This window comes from Maudiozyma barnettii (genome assembly GCF_903064755.1).
Source record: "Maudiozyma barnettii strain CLIB 1767 genome assembly, contig: KABA2_04, whole genome shotgun sequence".
In the NCBI taxonomy this organism is placed as follows: domain Eukaryota; kingdom Fungi; phylum Ascomycota; class Saccharomycetes; order Saccharomycetales; family Saccharomycetaceae; genus Maudiozyma; species Maudiozyma barnettii.
In genome coordinates, this window is record NW_024545241.1 from 907,355 (window position 1) to 918,456 (window position 11,102).

The 11,102-nt window shown below is 30.8% G+C and overlaps 3 protein-coding genes across 3 annotated transcripts; 2 read left to right on the forward strand and 1 right to left on the reverse strand.

Moving 5' to 3' along the window:
• Window positions 1–544: 544 nt before the first annotated feature.
• RIF1 (DNA-binding protein RIF1) lies at window positions 545–6,358 on the forward strand (the record flags this gene model as incomplete). The annotated part of the gene is made up of 1 exon (XM_041550455.1): window positions 545–6,358. The coding sequence occupies one exon, from the start codon at window positions 545–547 to the stop codon at window positions 6,356–6,358; it is 5,814 nt and encodes a 1,937-aa protein (XP_041406389.1).
• Window positions 6,359–6,471: 113 nt separating this feature from the next.
• Window positions 6,472–8,181, reverse strand: CHK1 (serine/threonine protein kinase CHK1; the record flags this gene model as incomplete). Its single annotated transcript, XM_041550456.1, has 1 exon — window positions 6,472–8,181. The coding sequence occupies one exon, from the start codon at window positions 8,179–8,181 to the stop codon at window positions 6,472–6,474; it is 1,710 nt and encodes a 569-aa protein (XP_041406390.1).
• Window positions 8,182–9,960: 1,779 nt separating this feature from the next.
• Window positions 9,961–11,007, forward strand: UBX7 (Ubx7p; the record flags this gene model as incomplete). Its single annotated transcript, XM_041550457.1, has 1 exon — window positions 9,961–11,007. The coding sequence occupies one exon, from the start codon at window positions 9,961–9,963 to the stop codon at window positions 11,005–11,007; it is 1,047 nt and encodes a 348-aa protein (XP_041406391.1).
• Between the last annotated feature and the right edge of the window lie 95 nt (window positions 11,008–11,102).

Genomic DNA, 11,102 nt, shown 5'->3' on the forward strand with positions numbered 1-11,102 from the left:
GAAGCCATTATCATCAACCTTAAAATATGTAAACCGTTGCCTTTTTTGCCCTTTGGCACATCGGAAGCTGAATCATTACGTTTGTTGTGAAAGCATCATCCTTCACCGGGTTGCCTTTCTCCTGAGATGCCCTCTCTCATTAATTTTTCCCTTTTGGTATATCACACAAAAATTAATTAATTAACGTGACGCGTTAGGTAAAGTAATTAAATTTAAAATTTGTGCGCCTATTCGTTTTTCATTTGGCAGTTTTTTTTTCCTGAAGCCTACTAGGTGTGAGATGGAGAGCTGTGCTAAACCAGCAGATGAACAGGAAGAGATCAAAATTTAATTTATTGTTTCAACGATCGATGACTATGGGACATAATCCGTAACAAAAATAGTTATGTAAAACTTTTAAGACTGAACTTATATTCACATATTTAAGATAAATCAGTTACTATTTATATTGTTTTTCGTCTTTTAGTTTAACTTAATAAACATAACTTCTTCTAACGTTTTAAGGGCCGACAAGTGCACCAATCACATATTTATAGACGTAGTTATGCCTAAAAGAGTTACTAAATTACCCCTACCTGCAGAAAGGCGAATATTACGATCTTCAAAATCAAATACTATACAGATCACTCAGCCCATTAAAAAAAATAAAAGAGCGTTGGATGCATTGGACAAGAAATTATCGCAAATTTCAACCAATAAGAAAAATGGATCCCCAACACCAGGTAACACCGTTCCTTGGTTATTAAATACTAAACAATATACGATGGATACGAATACATCGGATGTACAAGGTAAATCACCAATTTTGCCTGTTGGATTACACATTCCAATACGATCGGAAAATGAGACATCTCCAACTCCAAAAAGACGTAAGAGATCGATCAGAACTGATAATAATATAATTAATAATAATAAAACTATTAAAAATAGGAAGGTACCATTGTCTAAACAATCAGACATTTCTGATGAAGTTTCATCAATTGGATTGTCAGTAGGTGATATAATGGAATCTGATCTTATTCAATCTTCGCCAATTCGAAAATCTGTTGCATTCTCAAATAATATTGAAGAGCTAGATACCATACTAGATAAAATAAAATCATCACCTATTCAAAGTTCTTCAAAAAAACCTAATAAATCAATTCTAAGAAATAAAAATGATAAACAAATAACAAATACTCTATTAATTCCTGATCTGCAAAACGATGGAACTCCTGAGAAAACATTATTTGTTCAGGGACGTATTTTAGCACATGGTGAATATTGGTCTAGTGGAGAAGTACATCAACTCACTAATAAAGATAGTATTATAGAATTTAAAAATATAATAAACAGTGGTTTGATAAAGTTGGAAAATGATGTTGGAAAGAAATTTGAAATTTATGCCACATTTAATAATATATTGCCGGACAATAATAAATATGCTATAGGTAGTAACAATACACTTCATAGTAATACTGACCTACTCAAACTAAACTTTATCAGAAGTGTTCTCCCAAAGATTATTGATGTATCCATCAGTGATCTAGTAGATTTACAACCGGAAATAATTACGGTTTCTGAAAATAAAGATGCTTTTAGTATAAGAACTTATATTCAAATTGTTAAAGTTCTTAGTTTTATTCTTTCAAATGCAATATTAGTACACTCCTTACCAAATAACCCACATATTTTGGAAAGAATTAGCCTCGTCTATAAAGCGTCTATTGAGGCCTTGGAAAATCAACAGTGCTCCAAACAACTTATTATTGCATACATAAATTTTTTAAAAGATGAACTCTTTGGGGAAAAGCATTTAGGTCCAAAACAAACAGAACATATTGTTGGTGTCATAGTAAAAATACGAGAACTGAAAAGTATGAGTTTAGTTGTGGAGAAATTGAGCTTAATTAAATGTCTGTTAAGGAAATATAGGTATGCCATGTTAAAGGATATTATGGTATGGTTGCCTGGTGAAGTAATTCCACGTCTGCTTCTTCATAACATAGAACATGGATGGACAATAACGGATTGTGCTATATCTATCTTGTTGGACTTGTTAAACGTATATCGTGAACTAAATTTTAACCACACTCAAGTATATTTGTGCATTGAACTGAAAGATATATCTATGGTTGTCCCAAAGAAATTTATTGAACCGTTACAAGCCTTAATGAAAGTACCTGCCGGTCAGAATCTTACTTTGGGAGCAATTCTAAGAAATCATATTAACATCCTATCAACTCATGGAAACTTCAAAGTGGCGAATGACATATGGTTAGCTACTGTTGGTTTATTATATAACAGAGATAATGTAGGTTATTTGTTAGACCCATTGAATAAAGTTGCTAGTGAGTGGATTGATTTAAATAGAAAATGTTTCAAAAATTCAGATTCGGTCAATAGATTACATGCTCTCAAAGTATGGCGCGTAATAATACACAGCATTTATTCGAGATTATGGTATGATACTGTTTCTCATAAAGAAATAAAATCCATAAACAAATTACTTCAAGTACCGTTTGATATGGCACTGACAACCCAATTAGATAAATCATCGACACAAGGTTTATTATTTTTGTTGAATATGATGTCGTTTGCTACTTCAAGATTGTCGTATAATTTAAAATTTAGCAAGGGTACCCATTTTTCCAAATGGTTCAAGACGCTACAAGAAATTTATTTGAAATTATTCAACTCTTCGAATAAGCGTTTGTGCATTGCTGTTGTAAAATCAATGTTCAGGTTATTTGATATGGATTGTAAACTAGATCGTGCGATAAACACATCATGTAACGATAAAGACTCTGATCTATCCGGTTCTGAGATGATGTTAACGATATCTGGTATTTCATTATCAGATATTTCTTGTATTGATACGCCATGCTCGCAAGATATTATTTATGAGTTTTCCAATTCATTAAAAGAAAATGTTGAACGACTAATTAAATTTTCTGATACAAATGATAATGAAAATGACTCTGTTGATTTCCCTATGATACTCTTCGATATTTCATTATTTCGTGAGCTATCTCAAATTTTAATAACATACTATTCACAAAATGCAGATTCATTGCTGAACCCATTGGATTTTATCTTTCTTCCAACTGCCTTAGTTTCCATTTTTTCTGATGTTTTATTCTATGACACCTCGTCAGATTATCTCACAATTTTTTTGTTACAACTAGAACACGTTTACCCTTTCGATAGAAAAAACCTCATATTGGAGCTACTCTTCAAAGAGATGTTTAAGACATTTTCAACAAGCAAAAATGTTTATTTGGTGATACATGCATTCTTAAACATTGAGAATGATAGTTTACAAAGTTATATTCACCAAATCCTGGGACGATTATCACCAACGTCAGAATTGACCTTAACCCAAGTATATATGATTCTAAAGATCATGGCGATGTTTCCTAACTCCCAGTTACTTGAGAAATTTTATTTCATTATATTTGAAGAACGGTACGATTTATTAGTAGGGAATTACAATTTTTTAAATATTTTACGAATGGAAAGTTGGAGTTTGAATCAAATTATTAAATTTACTATGAATTACTACGTCCATAAAGGAATGGGACTGAATAGCTATATATTTAATATATTGCAAGACTTGATTAAGAGAGAATCAAATATTTTTTATTACATTGCACCAATCATGGAAAAGAACGGAGATATGAGTAAAATAAAAATATTGGTCAATGATAATCCTCAATTGATTAATAACTCTCTATTCTTTGAAATGCCATTTTTTACGGAAGTTCTTTCCAAAGGTCTTGAAAAGAAACTTATCAAGAACCTTCATAGTTATCCTAAATTGAAACAAATAAATCTAATGAAAAAGTTCATAATCAAAATTCCACAGATATTCCTTAGTAGAGGTAGTCCTACAATTCTCGATTTTGTTAAATTCAGCGGTCCTTTATCAGGAGAACGAAAAAGTCTGGCAATAGAAATATTAAAAGCATGTTATAAATATCAGATGCTCCCTCTTGCCAACAATGTCATGTATATTTTACTTTCGAATGATAATGTTACTGTTGTAGAAGATTTTCTTTCTGGAAATAATGTTTTTAATCACAAAATATTAGAAGATAAAATATTAGTTAAACTGGCATCTAAGTCTTATAGGTTTAAGAAAGATCTATTGGCAGTTATTAAAAATGAATTCAGAATCAGAACGGATACACCATTACTGTTATTATTGTATTTCATTATTGAGGAAAATGATAAGCTTCTAATTATGTCTTGTATCAAGGAAATATTTTTATCCTTTATAGATGCCCCAACCAGATTAATTTCAGTAGACAAGCAAATGATTGAAGATATATTCCATAAGGTGGTTGAACTTGTTTTGTTCAACGATGACGATTCCGCAGTTATTAATTTTATCAATCTATATTTAGATATGTTACCAAAAGAACCAGCCGCCCAAGTTATTGAAGGTGTACAATATTTCTTATCAAAATTATCCGATAGAAAAGCAAAATATGGAAGAGATGTTGAAATTGAACGAATGGATGATATTTTAGTCTTTTATAAGTCGAATATTAGGATACCAGCTAATGATAATGGAATAGTATCGGACGTCAGTTCGACTCTAACTCTAAAGGGTCTAAATAATTCACCTAAAGCAAAATCTTCAAACCTCGCGCAGGATGTGTCTCATACGGAGTCCGGTATTGATATTCCAAGAGGTTATTCAACTGAGACAATAGCACAACACAAACCAGATATAATGAAGGTGACTTCTTCTGATGCAGGGTCATCTCTACCAGAGTTTGTAGAAGGTGTCGAAGTGAAACGTATTGCCACAACAGGAATCAATTTATGTGATAACAACCCTTCAATGTTACTAGACATTGACTTAAACAGTCTTGAAAATAATAAAAATCTTTCCCAAGTTAATTTGGCAAAGAGCACCCAACTTTCTCAGAAGAGAAAGGAGAACATTGTTTGCAGTGAAAATGAACCAATATTTGATACGAAAAGCCAGGAAAATATTATTCAAGTTAAAGAAACCGCTATACTAAATACGCCCGACATTTTATTGAAACCGAACATCAATAGGACTTTAGAGAATATATATAATGTTCCAAACGTTCAGCCAGATAATTTTAGAGTGGTAAATGGATATTTAGAACGTACTACTCATGCCATTACTGAAGGGTGGGAAGAAGGAAGGGTTACAAATACTCAAATAGTTGGTAAAATTAAAGGTAACGACATCAATGATGAAAAGTTTGATGACAGTAATAAGAATGATAATAAGAATATTAATATTACTCAAGTACAAATTGAAAAAAAGGACGGAAGTTCTATTGGTGAGTTTGGGAGTAAAGTTGCTATAGAATCTGTTACCTCGATAACTGGGGACAATGAGAAAAGCCCTACCACATCTGGTAAAGGGTATCACGAAAACGTTAGTAAATATGAGGCCTGTTTCACTGCTAAACATGACAACTCGCATATAATTATATCACCAGATGTTGTGACCAATATTGCTGGTGATGGGAAGATTGATGGCTGCAATGCTAATCTTGATAATACAAAATCAGATCTTGTAGAAAAAGTGAACATATCAACAAAAGGAGTATCTAAACCTTCAATGGCAATAGGGTGTTCAAAAAGAATAGATAATTTAAGTGAAGACTTTGAACCGGTGATTCCAGATGGAGATGACAATTTTTTGAAGGAAATGGAAACCTTAAGTGTTCTGCTTAATCAGCCAACCTCAACTGGTTCTGTGAAGGAGGTGAAAATTGAAAATATCAAAAAATCCCCAAGTTTTAAACAGCAGGTAGAAAAATCAAAAAATTATGATGGTGATGTGGAATATTCATATGAAAACAATGCTGTACTAAATACAACGACAAAGCTAATTCCGTCTAAAGATAAGCAAATTTGTTCTGCGGAGGGAGTAGAATATTCTGATAAAGAACCAAAAGGCATCAAAATTCCTATTTTTAATTCAAGAAGGATGAATACTATGAATACACAATCAGCTAAAGTAAGTCCGAGAAAGAAAAGTCTACGTTATGCTAATAAAAGTACAGTTATAAACGTTAATATACCGAAAACGTTTAGAAGATCTGTTAGTCCAAAGCCTATCATTAGGCACCCAACAATGACAGACTCATTTGGTTACGATTTAATAATGTCAGATCACTCTCATCAAGGAAACTCTAGGAGTTCCCCGTTCACATCTTTACAAGATGATTTCTCATCCAAGAAGGCTCGTAGATTGGTGAACAAAATGAGATCGATTTCTTCTACAGATCTAGCAACTTTATCCCCAAATGAAAGAAGAAATATGAGGGTTGAAATGTTAGATTTTTTAATGAAATTAGAACACCAAAGTTTGAGCGATCCTTAGTTTAATGTAGTCGAACAATCAGTAATTTAAATTATATATCCAATTGAATAAGAACTTTTTAAACTGTATATATTATAAATTTATACATTTTCAATTTTATTATTTAGTTCTAATTAGTCATTATTTGGCATAAAAATCAGATCTCTACAGTATAATGTAATATCTTTGAATAATCTTCTCCACTCTAAAGGATCACCAGATTTTCTTTGAAAATTTAAACATTTCAAATCACTATCTATCTGAGTTATATTAATAGACCCACACAATTTACTCTTCATTCTATCTTTAGTCTTAATAGTAATATTTAGAGGGAAAACATTATCCATACCATACTCATCTACTAAAGTTGCAAATGTATCTACGATATTTGATTTAGTAACAATATTTCTAACGTTAAAAGCTTTTTGCAATGTAGAGACAAGTAAATACATGTCAACAATACTATAAAATTTGTCTAATTTAATTGGATTAAACTTAGAGCTTCTATATCGTTCCATGTTCGAATGTGGATTAAATTGTAACATCGCAATATCTTGATTTATATAATTCTTCCATTTTTCCAATTTAGTAATTCGATCATCGTCATCATTAGTGGCCAATTGAGAATCCATACTAAATATGCTTGTTCTTGGAATGTACTGTGAAAATGCAGTAATTTGAGTATTTGGTAAGATATTATCTTCTGTGAGGGAATCATGTTTTATATTAACCATATCTGTATTTAATGGTTGAGTAGAAGCAAAGTTTGACACATTATTATTATCATGATTGGGTACATTTTGTGTAAATAAATCATAACTCTCATCAGTTAAAGAAACTTTTAGATTCGAATATAATTTTTGAGCCAATAAACCTGGATTATTACATAATCCTAAAGAATTTGCAAAAATAATTTTTTTATTATACCAAGGATGTAATTTCAATTGATTAATCGTAACTCTTTGTTCAGGTAGTGGTTGTAAAAGTTTTCTTAACAAATTTAAATGACTAAATTCAATTTTAGCCCATGGTCCTAAGTTTAAATTACCTTTATTCCTAATAAAATTGACAAAATTATTATCTTCTCTTGTAGGTATTTCCCAGGGAATTTCCCCTGTCAATAGAACAAATACGAGTATCCCAATGGACCACACATCTGTAACGTCTGCATAATATAAAGGTAGATCTGAACTTAAAATCTCAGGAGCCATATATGGGTACGAACCTCTCTTATCCTTTGAGACTTTCTTTGTACCGTCCTTTCTTCTAAATCTTGAAGCCAATCCAAAATCTGCCAATTTCAAATTCCCATCTTTATCTAATAAGATATTTTCAGGTTTGATATCTCTATGTGCGATTCCACATTCATCATGTAAATAGAAAATGGCATTTACCAATTGTTTAAAATAAAATTGTGCAATTTCTGTATCTACACCAACATCTGGTTCAATTTTATCGAAAAGATCACCACCACTAGCCAATTCCAAAAAAATACAAACGAATTGATCTTCCATCCGGCAATCTATCAGTTGCAAGATGTTTGGATGTTTGGAACATTTCATATGTAATTTAATTTCGTTGAACGTATCACTCTTTTGTAAACCTTGAGTCTCAATGGTAGGTAAATGAATAAATTTTATAGCAAACATTATCGATGGTCTTTTTGTAGAGTGAGCACTTGCCACACAACCAAATGCACCTTGTCCTATCGTTTCATCTAAAGTTACATCTTTAATTATGGGAAGTTGAGGGAATGATATTATATCATTACTTATATCATTTTCTTTGTCATTATCATCATCGTTAAAAATTATTAATTTGGGTTTTATTGTATCAGAGTCCATAATCTAGAATGCAAGGAATAAATAGTGTTCAAATATAAATTAGAGGTGTTAAATTTAACCGACGTTAATACAGAGTTTCGATATAAAACAAACAAACAAGACTACAAAGTGAATAGGTCGGGAGATTGCATGTATTTTAGAAGACCATTACCTCATCTCTTACAGATTATGAGATCAAGAGTTTTAAAAATACGTCAATAGAGAGTGCATTATTATTGTTTGTATTTTAAAAAAAGAAAACCAAATTATAGAGAAAGGCTTCGAGAAATTGAAAAATTAGGCCCTACAGAAACCACCGCATAACAAAAAAGAGTGTATTTGGCATGTGAATGTACGGCGCTACCTCATTTCGCACGTGATCAAGAAAACATTCCTGAGGTCACTGACCACAGAGTGTCATTTTTGTTTAACTCCGAGGATATCGGATTTAAGATAGTAGTTACAGCTCTCAATGTAGATCTAATTAGAAATGAACGAATAAATATATATATATATATATATTCAAGAGATAAACCCATTAGACACCGTTTATATGCACTGGATCGAGAGTAATAGATGGGAGCCACATTATTCTATATTCTATGTATTTACTATGCGATATATAGGTTTATATACTTACTCAATAAAATCATTGATGTGCCATAGTTGACTCAAAACAGAACGAAATTGCCTCTAGTTGAGTAATTTTTATTACTTTCCATATATCTGAAGTCTTTTGTCGCTGTTACCCCGTGGTCGGTTACTATTTTGAATATTAACCGGATTCTCTCTCTCTTGTATATTTATTCTTATTATATTATCTGAATGAGAATTCACAGACAACATTTTAAACCATTTTCTATCCTCCTCTTTCTCTTCCTCCCCCTTGAAACTGGCTTTACAGTTCGAGAATTTCTTATCTTCCCTTTTTCTGCCAAATTAGAGAATGCGCCGGATATGTCGGTCTGTCGGAGAGTGAATTTCCCCTGAAAGTAACTTGAAAAACTCTATAAGATTGTTATACACGCAACGAAAGTCAAGAAGGGACGAAAATAGTAAAAGTAGATCAAAATTTCAACAAATTAAAATTAAAGATTGAAATTGATGATGAACTTATAGCCTAGTACAGTCACATACATATAAACGCTGGAAAGTTGATAGTACATTGCGTTTTATGGACATTACAATCTGCAAATAGATTACTGCAATGAACTAACTGGAAAAGAAAGAAAGAAAGTGAGAGTTGCGGTAATGGTAGTAGTACAGCCCCATTGTATTATTAGGACAAACGTAGTTAATTATAATTATAGTATGCCATTTTTTAAATATTGAATTAAATTCGCTCTGAAATGTTCACTTTCTCACTTTTTAAAATTAATTCATCTTGATATCAATAATAGTGTGGAGGAGGTAAATGTATCTGATAGTAAGTAATACTGGACAACTTTACAATTTATTACCATAGCGACTTAAGTGAACTCTATCAAAAACTTATTTATTCGTTTTATGCTAATTTTTTATTTTTTATGTAGGAGAGAGAGAGGGGTACTCACGTTTTAAGGGTCCGTATGCCACTTTTTTTTTCAAGTGTTTCTATATTGTAATACTCATTCTTTTTCCTTGATACGAAGTATAAATTATTATTGTATTTTTATAAAATATAAACCATCAATATATAGCTATGGTACTGTTTTCCTGTTAACTGTAGTTTATTATATTTATAAAAAGAACTATAATCTACTAATTAAAAAGTGATCTACATTACAACTACAACCATACTAACAAACAAAACCAACTCTGATGATACCAGAATTTTCTTTATCCAACATAGGTGAGACAACTTTTATTAATAATGTCCCACATGCATTTTATCGTGCTTTACAGACAGATTTACCATTATTAATAATTATTCAAAATCAAGAAAATGATGATGATAGTAATCATGTTGTATCAAGGAAAGATTTAACAATATTTAAAGATAAATTAATTATGATGTGCTTATATTATGGCACTACAGAATTGGATAATTTTAAAAGATTGTTTCCTAATACTATTATTTCTCAGAATAATGACAGTTATATTATACTTATGAAAGGATCTAATGTTTTAAATAATTGGGATTTGACCCAATATTCGTGGCCAACAATTAAGAATGATTTGAAAAAAAAATTCAATATTATCAATGAGTCTATATCTGTAAAATTTTCCAAAACTCAGAACTTTCAATTAACTTATCGTGAAAAAGAACTAAATAGAATAAAATATTTAATAAATCAGGATAAATTAGAAAGACAATGTGAAAATTTTTTAGAGCCTAATAATCATAATGTAATTAATATTAAAAAGTCAAATAGTAATTATGATATCACTGATAATGAAAATGCAAAGTGTAAACTTCGTATTAAACTTAATGATGCCTCAACTATTGAACATACTTTTAATTCATGTACTGATAGTTTATTAACTGTTAAAAAATATATCGAAATTGTTACTGGGAAAAGAATTCCCTCAGATTTCGCATTTCATCATGTATTACCAAAGAGAAGATTTTCTGATCAAGAAGAATTACAATCTTTGAATTCACTAAATTTAAAACCAAATTCGGCTCTTTTTTTGTTTAAAAATAAAGAATATATTAGAGAATTAAGAAGAAGTAGAGACGCTTCTCAGGATTTTAAATATATTAACATTTGTATTAACAAGATTAAACAATTACTACAATTTATGCATCTCAGAAAAAAAGAAACTACAATTGGCACGTTCTCTAGTACTATAAATTCAAAATACTTCATAAGAAAAAATATAAGACCTGCGCCTTCTTACCCATTTAATGATCATTTACCTTAAACGTCGACAAGACAGCTATTTTATTTATTTATTGCATTTTTCCCATTCTTTGAAGAATCATAAACCAGCATAAGACTTACTTTAGGGCAAATATC